The sequence below is a fragment of the Anser brachyrhynchus genome (assembly GCF_964034855.1).
Source record: "Anser brachyrhynchus genome assembly, chromosome: 1".
In the NCBI taxonomy this organism is placed as follows: domain Eukaryota; kingdom Metazoa; phylum Chordata; class Aves; order Anseriformes; family Anatidae; genus Anser; species Anser brachyrhynchus.
Genome location: NC_137694.1, coordinates 148,051,346 through 148,070,610, shown reverse-complemented (window position 1 = coordinate 148,070,610; position 19,265 = coordinate 148,051,346). Strand labels below are relative to the sequence as shown.

Here is a 19,265-nt window from a genome sequence, read left to right as displayed (position 1 = left end):
GGGAGTGCTCTGCTTTTGAAGTATCTATGCACAAACTTCCTATATGCTTCCTTTGGGTATATAAGTAATAGCTGTTGTTTTCCTTTGCTTCTCCCACTCCCCCTTAAATTACTGCCAGTTTTGAAGACATTATATCATCATAGCACAGATGTAAATTTAAACAAAGTTATAAAAACATAGCTCATTTCCCCAAGGCAGCCTTTTGCATTCTTTTTTTGTCTGTCATTCTATGTTCTGTTACACTTGGACTGACTTTTCTTTCCAAGTAAGTGTCAATTCCAATGGACAAAGCTTGGCAGAAGTCACTTTTTCGGGTCATTGTTGCTATTAGCTATCTGAAGGATAATCAGGGTTGGGGTGGGGGTTGCTAATTTATCCAAAATGTTCCTGCTTGATACAATAACTGACAGAAGTTGGAACAAACTGTGTATGTCTGACTATTTTCTAATGAGTTTAACTTTTAAATCCAGGGTTCGTTTCTGTGCTGTTAAAGAATAAAGTTCATTAAAATTCTGACCTGCAGCCTTCCCTGGATGTAGCCTCAATACAGCAAAGTACACCAAGGAGATAAGTCTGTAGCATACCACAATATCAAATGCACAATTAGAAGACTGGTCAAATTCCTTAAGGCTCTTCAACCTGAATTAAAATTCAGGAAGGATCTCTTCATTGCAGTACTGCTGTACAATTGTCTATGATATTGAAGTAGTATCTCTGTTCAGAAGAGAAGTAGTGGCCTTCAGTTTTTTTATGAGCCTTGTTCCAAGGAATGAAATGTGAGGGCAGTTGCCTGGTCACAGCAATACAAAATTTTGGCAAAAATCCTCATTATAGCTCAAAGTTTAGGTCCCTCGGAGTCCTGGCCCAGGTGTATTTGTAGGTTTTATTTATGTTTGCTTGTGCTGTGTCCCCAGGTCAGAGCTAAGAAGCAGTATATGCAGCAGCTACCTTCAGATCAGCACTGCCAGTTTTTCCGTACTTAATGTTTGTGTTGGATTTCAGTTATACATCAGTGTTATTCTAGAAAACAATTCTGTGCAATGCTCAAAAAAGTTTCCTGTATCCAGTTTATTTTTTCTGGAAAGTATTGCTTTGGGGAGACTTTTTGTTTAATGTGGAAGATTGTATTGTCCCTTGAAGGTTGCAACCATCATTCTTACAGGTTTGTTTTGTTTTTTTAAGGCTTTTGGCTCAGTTACATGAAACGGAGACTGCCTTTGATGAGTTTTGGATTAAGCACCAGCAAAAACTTGAGCAGTGTCTGTGCCTTCGGAATTTTGAACAGAATTTTAGAGAGGTGAGAAATTCTTGGTGGCAGTCAATATTTGGTAATATAGAAGTGATTCAGAAGCAAATACTTCCCCCTCTTGTTTTTGCAGCTCGTGTGTGTGCGCTTGAAAACTTTCTCCAACTTTTTTTCTTGTACATGTCCTTACTTGACATTCTGCTATCTTTACTACCTTGAATACTTGCCTATAGAGACATAATAGCTTCTCTTCTGCAGTGTTATTTTTTTTCCACAAGCCCAGCAGTGTATAAGCATTCAAAAACTCCTTTGAAATGTATTCTCCACCACAGAAGCATAATATGCTGTCTGCGATGCTTTCATCTTGCCAATAGGTCCTTTTATGGAACCAAGACTTACCTAAACCTTCTGGCTGAAATTTTATAAAACAGTCTCCAACACTGTGGGTGGGAAGTTGCAACCACAATGTTAGAAGCTGGGTGGAGACTGAACTAAAATTTTTACAGCCAGTTTCTGATCTCATGTTAGTTTAACTCGTGTTTAATGGCACCTACAGTCACTTTACTCTGGTGTTGAACTCAGAATATGCCCACTGTGTATCCACAGGATCAACATTCAGAAACCCTACCACAAGTGTGTGCATATGTATCTTTCTCTCAAGCATTTGGTATGGTGAGGACCGCACCCTTTGCTCTTTACATTAATGTCTCTGCACTATTGTCATCTGGTAAAAGCAAGATCATAAATGTTTCTGAGCATTATTCTTCACGGATTTTTTTGCTAGTACCAGGAAACAAGATTACTTCACTGCCTTTTCTCTGAGTCACCTGATTGTGAATAGTGGCTATCAGCAATTTAACTGATATGTCTCTGGAGAGGTGGAATCATCTTCATTGATACTTATATGTATGTCGTTTCAGGTTAAAGCGGCTTTGGATATTGTGTCCGAGAGACTGTCTGCTTTCACAGATGTGGGAAACAGCTGTTCACATGCAGAGCACATTTTGAAAGATCTTGTCAACTTTGAAGAAAAATCATGTGTAAGAACTGCACTTCTCCATATATCTACTATGACTGTGTGTGTGTGTGTGTGTGTAGGGAAATGTTATTTAGTTACTGAAAATATCATATGACCAGAGCTTAAGCTAACAGCAGGACAGAATTAGTGTCTAAAGTAACATGCAGAAGGAATTTGGAGCAATGCTTTCAACCATTGGAATGGCCCAGTTCTCAGGCAACCCTTAATGAAGAGTGGAATGTCTAATCATAGAATTGGTATGATTGTTTCATGGGAAAATTACATAAAATGTCTACATAGCCAAGTTCTGTACTTATGATCAAGGGGACACTTCCACTCCTAATAAAACCACTTATTTCATTAAAACTTAAAAATGAGAAGGCTGTGTATTGAGTGTATGGTATACTAAAACAAGATCGACAAAAATATACTCTGAAAAATGTAAAAGGGAGACCTTATTAACATGTTATGATCTGGATTTCTTAATAAAATATAGCTATATAAGTGAGGCCATTGCTCTTGAGGCTGAGGTACTGGAGTTAGGTATTTTTTAATTTGGGTTCAGATTGCCACCATATTCCAGGCTGCATAAATACACACTCAAACGCACTGGTGAATAATGAAGGCATGCAAGGACTAAAAGTGGTTCCCTCACAGGGACTATATGGTTATACTCATTCATGTTTCTGAAGTACTCTGATACAATAAAGCAGGAAGTATAAAAGTTCTTAGGCATTTGGAAAGACAGAAAATCACTTTGATTTATGAAGTCAGGCAGCTATTAATTTAAAATGTGTTCTGTATCAATGTGGGTTTTACTGTTTAAAAAAATAAATGGTATAACTTCTATTTTTTTAATTGATGTTGATCCAAGGAAATATATATTTAAATCAATGCTTGCTTTCTTAGGAAACGATAACAAAAGCTAGAATGCTAGCTTCAGAGGGCGACACTTTTATTCAAAGCAATCATTATGCTGTGGACTCCATTATTCCAAAATGCAGTGAACTTCATCATCTCTGTGATGCCTTCACTACTGAGATGGAACGAAGGAGGAATCTTCTTAACAAATCTCTAGAACTGCATAGCTTATTAGAAAAGGTAAATTTTCTGTGGAATGGTTTTGTTCCCTGTCTTGTTTGCAAAAACCTCTGTCCACCCATTGTCATAACAGGATGTTAAAAAATATATGGGTATGCTGAAAGTTTTGTCCGTAAATAGCTGAGTATGTCACAAGTAGAGGTATGAAATGTTTTAGAGCTCTTAGTGTTTGAAGCTGACATCAATACATTCTGAGCCTGTTCTTTTCTCTGTTTCTAGTCTATGAAGTGGTGCGATGAAGGAATTTATCTGCTGGCTTCACAACCTGTAGATAAGTGTCAGTCTCAGGATGGTGCAGAATCAGCATTACAAGAGATTGAGAAATTCCTGGACACTGGTGCAGGCAATAAAATCAAGGAGTTGAATAAAATTTACAGAGAGTATGCACAAATCCTCAATGAGGACCTAAAGGTACCAGAATATATTCATGTATATGTATGCATTCATTTGTTAATTTTAGAATTGCTTTCTTAAAGAGCCATTGATAAAGCTAATCCTACTAGGTGACTTTATGCTAATCATCAGAGCAAGTACTTACACCTGGGAACTGGAAAGCTGACACATTTCCTTACTCAAGGTGATAGTCATGTCCTATGTTTGGATAGGCATCAAGGGCTCCAGAGCCTATTAATAACAAATTCAAATTTTCAGACAGTAGGATTTTAAAAAAAAAAACAACTCCCAAATGAGTACTTGAGATATCTTTTTTATGTAGTTAAAACATGACTGTCTTAATCCTTGCAAAACTCCCAGAAAAAAAGCAGTTACAAAGCAGAACTTGAAAAAAGAATCACAGAATGATCAAGGTTGGAAGGGACCTTCAGAGATCATCCAGTCCAAGCCCGCTGCTCAAGCACGGTCACCTAGAGCATGTTTCACAGGATCACATCCAGGCAGGTTGTGAGTATCTCCAAAGAAGGAGACTCCACAATCTCTATGGGCAGCTTTTCTTTCTTGCTGATATCTTCTTGTAACAGAACATTAGACACTTTCAAAAATACTTTTACCTGTTTTCTTTTTTATTATTATTTATTTGAAACCTGAATCCCATTGGTTTCACTACAGCAAGCAGAGAAAATGTTTTGTGATGTTCCAATTTTTAAGTGTACTAAATAACTCTAAATTATGCCTTGTTGGGAGTGAAGAGTATGGTAATATTTTTATATGTAGTATAAAAGCAATAGCCATTTCAAATCAATGTACCATAAATAGCTGTGTAGCTTGTTGATAGGTCTCTGACAGTGATTTTTTTTTCTGTGGCAATGGTAGGAGCATGTGCAAAAGGTTTTCCAGAAGCAAGAAAGCATGGAAGAAATGTTTCAAAAGAGACAAGTAAGTCTTAAGAAACTGGCAGCTAAGCAGACACGTCCTGTTCAGCCAGTTGCACCAAGACCCGAAGCCTTTGTAAAATCTCCTTGTACCTCTCCAGGTAAGCAACTGTAGTAGCCTTTAAGTATTTTTTTTTTTTCACTGTGCTCAGAAACTTGAAGAAACTAACAGCTGTAATTTGTGGTTGCACAAACATCTGTGTCAGATCCGCTCAAGTTCTAACTGCTGTTTGATTCTGGTTTACATGCTTAGGTCTTCAAAGAGATTATGTATCCAACTCAGAAAGCACTGTGCTTCGGAAGGTAAACTACAGAAGAGGAAAGGTAATTTTTTTTCTCTGTGTTTTTCATGTGCATACTACTTGAGAAATTCTTAACGCAATAGAATATTCAAGAACTTCAAGAACGGTGAGGCAATTCCACTGCAAATGTGATGGTATTGCCCCTATCGAAGTAACTCTGGTTTAAATAGAGGCTGCTTTGTCGCTGGGCTAGGTATGAGAGAAGGTAAAGTAAATAGTTGCCTATATTAGGAAAAATGTTAGGGGCAGCAAAATATAAAATCTACGAACAGGAAACATTTATTATTTGCCAGTAGTAACTGGCTACTCTTAAAACTGACGAAAGTCAAGAGGTAGTTGTCATTGGCTCACGGATAGCTTCACCTGACCTAAGGGGTTGCCATTCCCAAGTGGGGAAGGTCTTCCTGCCCCGCCTCCAGCAAGGAAAGTAACCTGACGGCAGCAACAGAAACAAATAGTTCCCCACTGTGTTAGAGAGTTGAATTAACTCAGCAAAGGTTCGGCAAGAGTCAAGAGACTATGCAAGGAGAAATGCAGGACTGCGTGACCAGTAGGGACAAAAGCTGGAGAAAAGGGTTGGTTTTTTTTGGGGGGGGTGTCTGAAAGCAGAACCTCTCCTTATTTCTGAAAATCTGGGATTAGCTCAGCCATTACAAGAGTTAACTTCTACCAACCAGAAAGTTAGCACAGTACCTCATTTTTTAGCTTGGAAAACAAACTAGGGCCAGCATTGCCTCCAAAATCTTATGCTGATGCTCGGATGTTGCCTTACTGGAGAGGGGTCTTGAGCCATGGTGTTTTCTAAGCTGGCCTTTCATGGTGAACTCCCTGTATCTAAATCTTCATGTGTGCTTCAAGACCTTCGTGTTGACTTTTTTTTTTTGCTGAGTTTCTGCAAAATAACTTCATTTCTAATGGAACACAGTCTTTCCTGTGAAAACGCATGCAAATAGAGCTGAGTGCAAAGCTCCATATTTTAAAGTGCTTTCACCCCCATCTGTGATGCTGCGATTATTTTTTGTTGTTTGTTTGTTTCCTTCTTTAGAGTGAAATGACTGAACTCCATCAAAGCAGAGGAGGATCTACAATGGATGATGAAGAAAACCTAGCCGTGCTACGGCAGTAAGTATATTTTGATAAACAACAAATGTTCTTTCTCTGATTTGGTTCCAGTAAAGTCTGAGTTTGGCTAAGGATTTGATAAGACAAGTATGCTTCTCTGAATTAAGTCTCAGTGCTTTTTCAAATGCATTGGCTGTGCTCTGTACATAGAGGAAGGTATTTCAGTCTGTCTGCAGCATTATTTATAGTTTATATAATACCGGAGTCTAGCTTTGCTTCAGCAAGGTAATGCAATGGCAAGATAACTACATATTTTCATTTCAAAGATGACATAGTTTTGAGGAATAAGCCTCCTGTAAATCTATTGGAGATTTTGGTCTCCATGCTTCAGAGGACTTTTGGGGTTTTTTATTTTACTCTTATTTTATTTTATTCTTTAGTCCCTGTTTTGACAAATCTTAAGAAAAATCACTTTCCTGTATAAAAACTAAATCATATCATTTATATTCCAAAAATAACTTAATACCACCTGTGTGTGGTATAGCAGAACTTGCATTTCTACCTGAACACTGGATGCTCTTGCTGTCATTTCACAGTTGTAATTCTGTGAACCATATACTAAATCATCCAGAATTACAAGCAGGGGAAAAAAAGTATGCTTGCTTGACTATTAAGGAAATTGAACTTTACACTAAAATATTACAGTGCCTCATTTTAAAGCCTCAAATTTAAAATGACCAGTGTAACTTGAAATCTGTATTTGATAATCCTTTGCAGCCCTAACTCTTGCAAACACAGCATAAACAGATTTTGTGTGTACAGTGATAAAACTGTTCACTGCTTCAGTTTAGCTCCTACAACACTTAAAATGCTAGCTTTTGTTTTTGTTTTTTCCCTGTTTAAACACATTTTCAACTTTAAAACATTTTTAAAATGCATGCTTCTCAATAAGGATATATGAACTGTTGACAGAAATGTCTATGAAAATCACATTTTACTTGAACTGGAAATGTTTCTTTTATTGTCTGAAGGAAAGCAGAAACAAAGTTAATGTTGCCTCAATGTTTTGCATAAGTGAATAGGCCTTCCTTAATTACCATTCTTTGTTTACAGGCATGTAATTAATGAACTTATTGAAACTGAAAGAGCATATGTGGAAGAACTTCTCTGTGTTCTTGAGGTAAAGATTAAATTTCACTGTGGCTGATATGAATCTAGTTCTGTTTCATTTCATGGATGTTCATATGATTTCCTTATAGCTCTAATTCCTCCTCTTGTCTCATCAAGCAGTGTGGTTGTTACATCTCTCCTGTCTTGTATTTTCCTGTCTCATATTCCAGAGGTAGGAATGTACAATATTTTTCCTAGAGATACTCATGCAACTAGGATTTTATATTAGTAAACACAAATTCAGCAGAAGATAAGATGTGCCTAATTATTTAGGTGGAACCCAGTGACATTTGTAATGGTCACTAATTCCTGCAGAGTTCATTCCAGAGTCTTGGGTCAGCTCCTGGAAGATCGTGTCATACTGAAATGTGAATTTGCATTGAGAGAAGAAATTCACAGTAGAATGTGAATTTGCGTTGAGGGAATTTTACGTCAGAGTAGCAAATCTACTTATCACATCCTTCTTTATAGATCTTTAGGTGATCTTCCATGTATCTTGGGTACAACTATGGTAAAAGAGTGCCTTGCAATAATAACATCTTGATTCAAAATTGTGAAGGAAACAAAGGTGTTTCCTTTGCTCCATGCTTATGGAGGCATAATTACGGTAATGTGTGTTGCTTGTAGAAATATGGTACAGGGTTCTGTATTGTTCCTCAAATTTGTCAAGTCTTCGTACATGGACACATCATTTTGCTGTAGTCCAGTTTGATTGTAGGAGATGATAAAGCTTCAGATAACGTGAGGGTGAGTTATTTCAGTCAGGATGTGTCAAAATTGAGCCAGTTGGGCACTTTTGGTATCAATGCAAGTGTTAGGCTCTTAAATAGGAGCTGTCTTAAGTTATGGACTAGCAGTGATAATGTCTGGGTAGATACCTTCAAATAAGAGTACTGCAGGAACTCTGGCCTTGCCTTTGCCTAGTTTGTGCTCAGCTTCCAGTAGTGTTCCTGTTCTAGGTTATGTCCAAGTGCTGGGACATGTCAACAATAGGATAGCTGTCCGATGTGTGGTAATAAAGCAATATAGGTCTGGAGTGGACCTTAAGGATTGCTTTATTCCTTGCTTTTGTATACAATGCTATCTGTATAATTCTCTTCTTAAAATCAAGATTTGAATGGTTGAAGGGGTTTTGGTTCTTCCTTCTAGATAATGGAGGCTGTTACAGGATCTTTCTATTCTTCTAGTATTTCTCTTGTTTTACGTAGAGTACAGTGCAACCTTTTGTATTGTTAGGTCAAGTGCTCTTCATTTTCTGCCAATGTGATAGACTCTCCAGCACTGTGACCATGCCAAGCTCACTTCTCAGTATCTCCTTGGAGTTTGTCATTCATCTCTCTTGAACTTGGGTGATCAGAACTGCCAACAGTAACTTTGGATCAGATCCTTGCTGATGTATGGTTCAGTGGCAGTCTTCCAGCTTTTGAGTAATTCTTATTAGTAGTCCATGGCTCTGACTATTTTCCCAATTCCTTTGTTTCTCCTATGGTATTAATCTTTTCAATTTTCCTGTAAAAATAGCTTGGTATTTTTTTGTATGGACAATGTCTCCTTTTATGTTGCATTTCTTTGCTATGCATTTTCTGTCTGCAAAGGATTCCAATGGAAAATGAAAGCTAGTTTTTTAAAAGAATGTTTAAAAATAAAAATAAAAATCTAATCACTAGCTTATCCAAATGCCTGAATTCTTGAGGCTAGCTGACTTTACCAGCTAGTTCTCCTACTTTTTGTCGTTTGGACATAACTTTGAAATTGAGAGTCTTGATTGTAGGTGCAATTTTTGCTTATCGTTTTTACTAGAAATCTGTCACTAATGCAGTTGTTTCTTTTCTGTGACCACCTTGTCCATGACAGTGTGGTTTGGGGGAAGAAAGATCTGATCCAAATCTAAAGAAGGTCACATCTTCCTTCAGCTGCCTAATGCGTTAACAGCCAAATCTTGCATCATTCCTAACGTGTGTTCTCCAATCCGTATGATCTGTTCTTTGGTACATATGGTTTGGTTCAATTCCCCTGATTAAACTGACAAATTCAAAGGCTGTTGTTTTTAGCTTGTTTGTCTCTGAGAAGATGACTAAAAGGCATTTGTTAGTTCATTCACATAGGAGCCTAAGAAAGGCAGGTACCATTATTTGCCATTAAATTAAGCTATACACTTGCTGTGTATTACTAGCACAGGTAATAAAGCATTCTTGCACTTTTTTCTTTTCTTTTTCCTTCTGTCTGTCTGTCTTTCCTGTGAGATCTGTTAATGACAGAATAATGACCTCAGGGGACCAGAGAAGAGCACTCTTGAGCTAAAGTAACGTGTGTGCCCTCTTTTCTTTATTTGTGCCAAATATGCATCTGCAGAGAATGTGGCTTTATATGATAAATGGAAGATGTCATAATCTAAAGTTATGGCTTTTAGTGGCAAGTCTAATGAAAGTATCTTTAAAATAGAATTTGTAGCTTAATGGTTTCTGTTATCTGTAGAAATAACTGTAGTCATAGAATCATTAAGGTTGGAAAAGACCTCCAAGATCATTTGGTCCAACCTTCCCCCAATCACCAATATCACCCGCTAAACCATGTCCTTAAGTACCTTGTCCAACCTACCTTTAAGCACTCCCAGGGACGATGACTCCACCATCATCCTGCTCCCTCATCATAAAAGCTAACACTAACATGAAGATTTGCATATGTACTGGAATTGTGGCTTTAAACTAAGATGTGTAAATTCTAACACAAAAATCAAACTGTGACTTCTAAGGAGTATGAAAATACATAGCCTTTGGTCAGTGAAAATGTTTGCAAACTTTTTCATCCTTGCTTAACAAAGAGTTCCAGTAATTATTCATGCGTCTTTCTAAGGAGTTCAGGTGTGTTTTTCTGGACTGAGGGAAGAACAGCATTTGTAGACTTATTTCATGATTAATACTGAACTCTTTCTTTGCTGTTTGGCAGACTGCCTTATAAGAGAGATAAGTACTACAAGTAACAGGAGGTGATCAGTGGTGAAAAGATCACTGTGCCCCTCTTCTGTGTTCCAGGGGTATGCTGCAGAGATGGACAATCCCTTAATGGCTCACCTCATTTCACCAGAACTCCAAAACAAGAAGGATATTTTGTTTGGGAATATGGAAGAAATTTATCACTTTCACAACAGGTGAGGATTTGCATTCATGTATAAAAATAGCATTTGAATAGGGTTCTTTTAACCAGACCTAAATTGCTAAAAGATGCTTACTGAGTCCAACCTGGCTGTCTATCAAGTCAAAATTCATATTACATTTGAGGAGAAAAGCAAAGTTCTTACAAATGATGAGCAAAGCTGTGTGAAACTGTATTTAAATGTTCTCAGAACCCAGGTAAAATTTTGCAGACTGGAACAGACTGCCCAGGGAGGCTGTGGAGTCTCCTTCTCTGGAGATATTCAAGGCCCGTCTGGACGCCTACCTGGGCAGCCTGCTCTAAGGAACCTGCTTTGGCAGGGGGGTTGGACCTGATGATCTCTCGAGGTCCCTTCCAACCCCTACAATTCTGTGATTCTGTAATCTTGAGGAAAGGTATTGTGATCTGGTTACAAGCTAATGAAAGCAAAGTTTGAGGATTTTTTTATTTTTTTATTGATGAAATTTATGGTAGAAAGTAAATTATTATCCTAAAACACAAATTCTTAATACTTTTGTATCTGTTCGAGGCTGTTTAATGTTATACTCAGGTGACCTTGCTGCTAGAAAGGTATTTTTCTTCACGTGGTAATATTTTAACGGTTAGGAAAGAAGTATTTTCAAGAGAAATATAAATAGTTGTTTCTTATTCAGGAAAAACTAAACTTGAGGTTTTGCCACTTTTTTTTTAATTATTATTTGCTCTGTGTTGTTTGGTAGCATTTGGAAGGAAAAAAACAAAGACTTGTAAACTGTACAAGTCCTGCTGCTTAATACACAAGGCAGGGAAACAAACTTTTTTCCTGAAAAAAAAATCTTGTATTTCCTTTCTATTGCAGCAACAGTAAGCTAAAAGAAATTGGTCAGAATGTTTGTTCGTTTCATTTTGCTATCCCTTTTTAAATACCTGATCTAGAACAGCTTTGTTAATTTCATAGTACAGAATTACAACTCTGTTTCCTAAGTTTACAAAACAAATTGCAAGAACATAATCATTTACTACAACTTTTTTTTTTAACATGTGCTCTAATAAAATCTTCTTCCTTGTAGAATATTCTTGAGAGAACTAGAAAATTATGTAGAATACCCAGAACTGGTAGGACGTTGCTTTCTGGATCAGGTATGTGTCATCTCTTGCTGGCATTTTATTCATAAGCTATTCTAAGGCTGTTACAAATGAAAGTAATTTTCATGTGGCAATTGCCACCAGATCCCCTTTGTTTGTCTTGAACAGGCTTGAGAGTTGGGGATATTTTCCACTGTGTGGATTAATTAATTTTGATAGAAAGAGCTACTAGAGCGTTAAAAGAAAATTGCTTTATTAAAGTTGCATTTAGGAAAACATGAAGAGGAGTCATGTACTGGATCATTTCACATCACTGTAACTGATTGTTTTACTTGATTAGCTTTCCTTACTGGAATTTTGTTTGTTTCTGTTTTCTTAAAAGAATACAACTCAGCAGAATATGTTCTTTTTTCTTTTTTTTTTTTTACTTTTTACTCTGAAAATGGAAAGCTATAACAGAATTAAACTTTTTAATCTGGGATTTATTAAACAATGAGTCTCACCTGTAGAATACCAAAGGCTAGATAGGAATCTGTTTATGGAAATAAATCTTAATCTGTTACTGCTAGCTGTTGAGGCTTTAAAACTGGAAGCAGTCATCCCTCTCCCTACCATTTACTGGAAGCATCCATGAGGATGGTGTTTCCTAAAATGGAAGGGCGGAGGTGCTTGCTGACTTCCTACCTAGCCTTTCAATTAAATCTAAAGTTCCGACCTTTTCAATGCAGTCTTACTTCCTTTTGCTTTCAACAAATGTTGAAGTGATGCTGTTCAGTTACTAACTCATCTGAATGTGTGAAAATAGATATGGGATGGTGAGATTCCTGCATCATTAGAACTGTGAGGCCATGTCTAGTTTTGTAATAAGGTGATTGTGAAGCCCTGCAGATGACTACAGAGTATATAAAACCATTCATGAGTTATTTGGGATTTTTTATAAATATTTTTTTTTATACAACAGTGAAATGAACTACAGAAAAGCTCAGTATCTAGACAGTATCTAATTTGAGGTCAACTGAGGGGCTGTACAATTCTTGGGTTGGCCATCTCTGTAAGAGAAAGTGGAAAAATTCATGAATAAATAAATTTCAGAAAGTGAAATTTCATGCATAACCAAATAAAAATAATAGATTACCCATGCATGCAAGTCTCTTGGAGCAACAAGAGCACCATGAGACCTGTGTAAGCAACCATGAATAAAAAATAGCAAACTCTTGAAGACAATGTTGAAGTGATAAGGGGGCAATAAATGACTTGATAAAATAATAATAGATGTAGTAATAGTAAATAGATGTAAAAATAGTGAATAATAGTAGTAAATAGATGATAAAAACTTGGTAAAATAGTAAATAAATGACTTAAGAAAATTTCAATTGGAAAGCACAAAATACAAATTTGTAAAGAAGGGCAAATATTTTTTTAATAAGTTACACAGGGGGATTCACATTCTGGCATTAAATGAATTAAATTAAAAGATCCCAAATTTTTCATATGTTAGTGTAAATATATTTCTAAATATAACATGTTGCTTCATAAGGTACCTAATATTAAACCGAAAAAAAAATTAACAGGAGCATTTTACTCATATATTCCATATACAAAATGTGTAGCTGTTACAAAATTAGTGAGTTTGAATAATTGTTTTTGCTAGGGATGCCTTAAGGAATTGCTTTTTTTTTTTTCCTTAGCCTTATTGACTGTGGAAAAACTTCTTACGAAGTTCATCTATTAAAATCATAAGAATTTAGTAATATTTTGCTCTTCTCCCCAATTTCAGATGGAAGACTTCCAGATTTATGAAAAATACTGTCAAAATAAACCTCGATCTGAAAGTTTGTGGAGGCAGTTTTCAGATTCTGTATTCTTCCAGGTATGCTTGCTTGAGTCTCTGAAATATTTCTGAATTTGTTTTATGTTTACATTCATAAATTATCTCAAGAACAAATGACAAAAAATATTGATTTGGGTACCAATGAAATCTGACACTGATTACAGGAATGTCAAAGGAAACTTGATCACAAGCTCAGTTTGGACTCATACTTGCTGAAACCTGTTCAAAGAATAACCAAATACCAGTTACTGCTAAAGGTATGTGTTATGAAACTATGTAATTTTGTGTTAATAAACTGTTTTTTTGCCTTTTTTTAAATCCTGCTTCTCTCATCCTGCTGGAGAGAAATCTAAAAGTTAGTAGAGGTGTATAAATTAAAACAGAAGGAAATTCCAGTCTATCAACTTTCAGCTCAGTTCTTTTCTCTTTCAGCCAAAAAGCTACTAGTAGGCAGGCAAACATTAAACATTACCACAGAGGCACCATGTGTAACTTCTTTTGCCCTTAAATTTCTGCTGAAGAGAAGAATGAAGACATTGATGAGGAGAAACAAAAAGACCAAGAAAGTTTTGCAACAAAGAGAAGAGAGTGTCAGAAATACGTGCCACTTGTCAGTTATAGTGGCCTCATGCATGTCACAGGAATTAGCCTTGCTGGACTTGAGAAAGTGTCCAGAAAGCTTCGGTTAATCACAGTCTTCAAAGGAACTCACATTCTACAAAATGTACTCAACTGAGCACACTCTATGGTATTTTTAGAGAAAATGCCACTGTGATTCATGTAGACATACTGAGACAGCAAAATGAGAGGAATATACCATTATAAATTTTAAAATGAATGTCTAAGTCTTTGCCATGCTTGAAATTGGCTTGTTTTAGGAAATATTTACAACATAGACACGAATTTCAACAATTGCATTTAACAATAGTTTACTATTGACTTAAAACTGGGTTAAAGTTAACAACTTTTAAAGAATTAATTACTTTAAACTTATCTGAAGAGAAGAGCATTTGAAAGGTTTTCTATTTAAAGTGTCTTTACTTTCTACACTCTTAGTAAATGCTTATTCTCATGTTACAAAGCCTGTGGGATTCCACATGAATTTGCCACTGTGTTCATCTGGAATCAAATTGGAAGATGCAGCTTCACCAATAAGCTCTTTGGAGAAGGATTACATTTTTAAATGCGTAGACAGTACTCGAAGTTTAGGTTTGTGACTAGCATTCCAAGCCATCCCAGGTCTTTACAATAACTCAAATAATAAATGGAATTTGCCTATATTTTTATATTTGCTAGTTTTAAAAGTAACAAATGTTTCGGGTTTGTTTATTTTCTTTAAAAAGGGGATGTGACATTGGTTTTTTTGTTTTGTTTTAAGCACTTGTGGTGAAAAATACTTGCCAACTTAGTCTTGTAAAATTCTTAGGTACTGCTTATAAAAAAAAGTTTGGATTAATGTGTGGCTAATTAGCAGCAGAGATAAGTAAAGAAGACCTTGGGGTCTTCTGAGTTAGTCAGTATTTAATCCACTAGATTATATGGTGTTGACTTCACTAGATAACTTTAAAAATGTAGGCCAAATTTTGTGTTAAAATTCAAATATTCCTAGTTATTGCTGTTTCCAAAACTAAGTATGTTGTCATTCCTTGCCCACTCAGGAAATGCTGAAATACAGTAAGAATTGTGAAGGTGCTGAAGATCTCCAGGAGGCATTAACTTCTATACTGGGTATTCTCAAAGCAGTTAATGATTCTATGCACCAGATAGCCATTACAGGCTATGATGTGAGTAACAATATTTTTATTTATTTTTTTCAAATACATATGTACAGTGTACTCTCTGTTACATACTAAGAATGAGAAGAACGTTGTACAAAAGATGCCTTTAAACTGCATTATGTAATTACATGATAATGGGAAGTGAATCTTTATACTCTTCTGAAGTTTTCGTGCTGTGAATAATATTTTGCTCTGTCTACCCAAGTTTTCTTCCTTTGATCTACTTGACACCAAGTTAGAAACAGAAAAATCGTAGTGAACAGTGTGTTCTAGGCTACTGCCACATGGGAGTTACTACTAGTTTTTTATATCCATACGTAAAACTACACCTAAAATTTCTGGAAGAATGGAGCGATGCAAGGAGCTTTGGAGCGCACACTTGAAAAAACAAATGTGTATTGTGCTTCCCTCTTTTTCTGTGTGTAGATCTCCATATCTTTGCTACTGGTACTCTTGACTGTAAGATCCTGCCTGAACAGTGTAGGAGAGAGAGAATATTAAACACTGACTATATTTTCATTACCTTTCCAAGCTCAACATAAACACTGATGTGAGAGATTACTTGGAATGACAGAACTTGTAAAAACATGTTCAGAGTATGTGTTTTAGTCAGATGTTACCTCTTTGTAGTTATAAATATCACTTTTTGTTCTAGGGAAACCTGAATGAGCTGGGCAAGCTTTTAATGCAGGGATCCTTCAATGTCTGGACTGATCATAAAAAGGGTCACTCAAAGGTGAAAGATTTGGCACGCTTCAAGCCAATGCAGCGACACCTGTTCCTCCATGAGAAAGCAGTGCTCTTCTGTAAAAAGCGAGAAGAAAATGGAGAGGGATATGAGAAGGCACCTTCTTATAGCTACAAACACTCCTTAAATGTAAGGCACTGAGCAGTCCAATAAGGTAGTGGTACTGAGGGCCTAGGTTGCAGTAATACAAGTTTTGTGTTGTGCTTTTTTTTTTCTGTCTGTGAAGATGCATTATAGTTTTGCAGTGTAAACTTCGCCCTTTCAGGCAAACGTAATGGATATTACAAGTCTGTGTCACTTTGTGTTTGCTGGTGGAGGTGGGGGAATTCTCCTTTGACAAAATCTAAACCATACTAATGTAGCTGAATGGCAATTGCATTAATCACACAGAAAATATAATAATGGGTAGTATAAAATAGATGCAGGATTTGTCAGTATGCATTTCAAGAGAAAGCTTGTGAATCAGTCTGAATTTAATGAACATAAGCCTTTCTTCCCTCTGAGGTAGCCAAGCTGACACGAAGCACTGAATGTCCAACATGCAGATGGTGTTATTATTTTCCTTGAGGGAGAAACCAAATATGGTTTTGCTTTTCAGAAATAGATTACCAAAGAATACTATTAGCCTTCTGCTTCCACTGGTATCTTAGTTGCAATTCGGTAGGTCAGCTTCTGTTCTCTTTGCTTCTAGATGGCAGCAGTTGGAATAACAGAAAATGTCAAAGGCGATGCAAAAAAATTTGAAATCTGGTATAATGCACGGGAAGAAGTTTACATCATACAGGTAATAATAACATGCCACTACCTTTAAAAAAATTTTTTTAAAAAGTGTGGGGGGGTCTAACCCAACAGGATCTGTTTTGTTTTTCTTTCCTTTATTATATCACTAATAGAAAGTGATGAGAGAATGTAAAAACAAAACAAAAAAAGCCTACACTGAATAGGTTAAATCATAGGGCAATTTCATAAATGATACTTTTCAAATACAGTGTCTTATTAAAAATAATAATTAAATCCATGTTTCCCAATATTCATGGGGGATATTGCATACACTATTGCTATTGGTTTCACTGGAGTTAGTGGATTTGGGGGAGAATCATAGATCGCAGAATGGTTTGGGTTGGAAGGGACCTTAAAGATCACCTAATTCCAACCCCCTGCCATGGGCAGGGACACCTCCCACCAGACCAGGTTGCCCAAAGCCCCATCCAGCCTGGCCTTGAACACCTCCAGGATGGGGCATCTATGACTTCTCTGGGCAGCCTGTGCCAGGGCCTCACCACCCTCTTGGTGAACAATTTCTTCCTAATATGTAATCTAAATCTCCCCTCTTTTAGTTTAAAACCATTACTCCTTGTCCTGTCGCTACACTCCCTGACAAAGAGTCCCTCCCCAGCTTTCTTGTAGGCCCCTGTTAGGTACTAGAAGGCAGCTATAAGGTCTCCCTGGAGCCTTCTGTTCTCCAGGCTGAGCAACCCCAACTGCCTTAGACTGTCCACACAGGAGAAGTGCTCAAGCCCTTTGATCATCCCCGTGGCCTTCTGTGGAATTGTTCTAATACACCCGTGTCCTTCTTGTGCTGGGGACCCCAAAGCTGAACGCAGCACTCCAGGTGGGGTCTCATGAGAGCAGAGTAGAGGGGGAGAATCACCTCCCTCAGCCTGCTGGCCACGCTTCTTTGGATGCAGCCCAATGTGGTTAGTTTTCAGGGCTGCAAGTGCATATTGCCAGCTTATGTCAGCACCCCCGGGTCCTTCTCCTCAGGGCTGCTCTCAATCCATTGCCGGCTAGGCCTGTATGTGTGCTTAGGATTGGCCCATCCCAGATGCAGGACCTTGCACTTGGCCTTGTTGAACTTCATGAGGTTTGCACAGGCCCACCTCTCAAGCCTGTCCAGGTCCCTCTGGATGGCATCCCTTCCCTCCAGCGTGCTGACCGCACCACACAGCTTGGTGTCTTTGGCAAATTTGCTGGAGGTGCGGTCAATCCCACTGTCCATGTTGCTGACAAAGATGTTGAACTCCAATCCCAGTACTGACACCTGATGAACACCACTTGTTACTGATCTCCACTTGGACATTGAGCCAATTCTTTGTGACCATCCAACCACTTCCTTACCCACCAAGTGGTCCATCCATTAAATCCATGTCTTTACAATTTAGAGATGAGGATATCATGGCGTGCAGTGTCAAATGCTTTGCACAAGTCCAGGTAGATGACGTCAGTTGCTCTTCCCCTATCCATCAATACTGTAACCCCGTTGTAGAAGGCCACCAGATTTGTCAGGCACAGTCTGCCCTTAGTGAAGCCATGTTGGTTGTCACCAATCACCTCTCCATTTTCCATGTGCAAGGGAGCCAGGGTAAGACTGTACCATTTGTACAGTCTTCTCCCTCAGTGTGTTCAAATTCTTACAATAGTTTCTGTTCACTGAGGGACTAGCTGTCTAGAGGGTCTAGCTGTCCCTCTTGAAGGATTCCTCAAAGACCGTGCTTTGGCTTGAAGTTCTTTGTGTAAGAAGTATTCTCTGCTTGATGGCTGATTGTATTTATTTTTGGGTAGGCACCAACTCCTGAAGTAAAAGCTACTTGGGTAAATGAAATAAGAAAAGTGCTGACAAGTCAACTGCAGGCATGCAGAGGTAAAATATTTTGGATATATACACACGTATATATTTTTCATCTCTTTTCTCTTTGAACTTCAAAACCTACTCTGTTCACTGTGTAGGACTGTAAAAGTGAAAAGCTCAGAACACAAATCAGTTTAATGGTTCTTTTTCTTTTCTCCATTACAGAAGCTAGTCAGCACAGGACACTTGAACACACACAGAGTTTACCTCTACCAGCATCATCTTGTACAAGGTAAGTAAGTTTGTTGTCAAATCAGTCTACTTGTTTTGCAAATATACTAACACATTCACTTTATAGTTCTTTGTTACTCCTGTCCCTTAATACTGACCCTTACATCTTAGAATTTTTTAGGTCTCTTTCTAATATAAAGCTATAAAGCTTGGGGTTTATACATCTCCAGAACTCATAGTTCTGGACAGCAACAGTGGCACAGGTTTTATAGATATGTAATTTTCTATGCCAGCCAAAATTCTGATGGTATTATAGTTCTCTTTGTTGAACAGCTAATTATAGACTTTACACCCCAGGTAAGAGAGTTATGTAGCTATGTGAAGCAGCCTTTTTCTTCGTTCTTTGTTCTTTTCTCTCATCATCTTCATGCTATTTTTCTTTTCGTCCTTTGCAGGGGCATTCTTTTCTGTTTCTTTTTTTCTTTTTTATTTTTTCCTCTCCTTTCACTTTCTTACTAAGTGATGTGTTCATTCCCCCAGTGTCTCAAGTTTGGAGTCAAGCTTCTTAAATTTTTCTGTTTTGTCCTTCACTATACCAAACTACATAAGTATAGTCTTTTGCTCTCTCCTACCATTCTGCCCTTATTTGACCTCTGCTACTTA

At 37.3% G+C, this 19,265-nt stretch overlaps 1 protein-coding gene across 21 annotated transcripts in view; it reads left to right on the top strand.

Annotated features, from left to right (window-relative positions):
- Nucleotides 1-19,265, top strand: part of MCF2L (MCF.2 cell line derived transforming sequence like) — a 161,170-nt gene that overhangs the window by 132,261 nt on the left and 9,644 nt on the right. For all 21 annotated transcript variants that reach the window (XM_080577107.1, XM_080577106.1, XM_080577095.1 and 18 more), the window contains 17 exons: nucleotides 1,183-1,297; nucleotides 2,167-2,286; nucleotides 3,174-3,365; nucleotides 3,585-3,776; nucleotides 4,635-4,794; nucleotides 4,947-5,017; nucleotides 6,041-6,117; nucleotides 7,171-7,237; nucleotides 10,260-10,375; nucleotides 11,430-11,499; nucleotides 13,223-13,315; nucleotides 13,441-13,533; nucleotides 14,935-15,060; nucleotides 15,710-15,931; nucleotides 16,494-16,586; nucleotides 18,365-18,443; nucleotides 18,597-18,663. In XM_080577107.1, coding sequence (XP_080433233.1) covers nucleotides 1,183-1,297; nucleotides 2,167-2,286; nucleotides 3,174-3,365; nucleotides 3,585-3,776; nucleotides 4,635-4,794; nucleotides 4,947-5,017; nucleotides 6,041-6,117; nucleotides 7,171-7,237; nucleotides 10,260-10,375; nucleotides 11,430-11,499; nucleotides 13,223-13,315; nucleotides 13,441-13,533; nucleotides 14,935-15,060; nucleotides 15,710-15,931; nucleotides 16,494-16,586; nucleotides 18,365-18,443; nucleotides 18,597-18,663 — 1,953 coding nt within the window. The remainder of the gene's footprint in view (nucleotides 1-1,182; nucleotides 1,298-2,166; nucleotides 2,287-3,173; nucleotides 3,366-3,584; nucleotides 3,777-4,634; nucleotides 4,795-4,946; nucleotides 5,018-6,040; nucleotides 6,118-7,170; nucleotides 7,238-10,259; nucleotides 10,376-11,429; nucleotides 11,500-13,222; nucleotides 13,316-13,440; nucleotides 13,534-14,934; nucleotides 15,061-15,709; nucleotides 15,932-16,493; nucleotides 16,587-18,364; nucleotides 18,444-18,596; nucleotides 18,664-19,265) is intronic.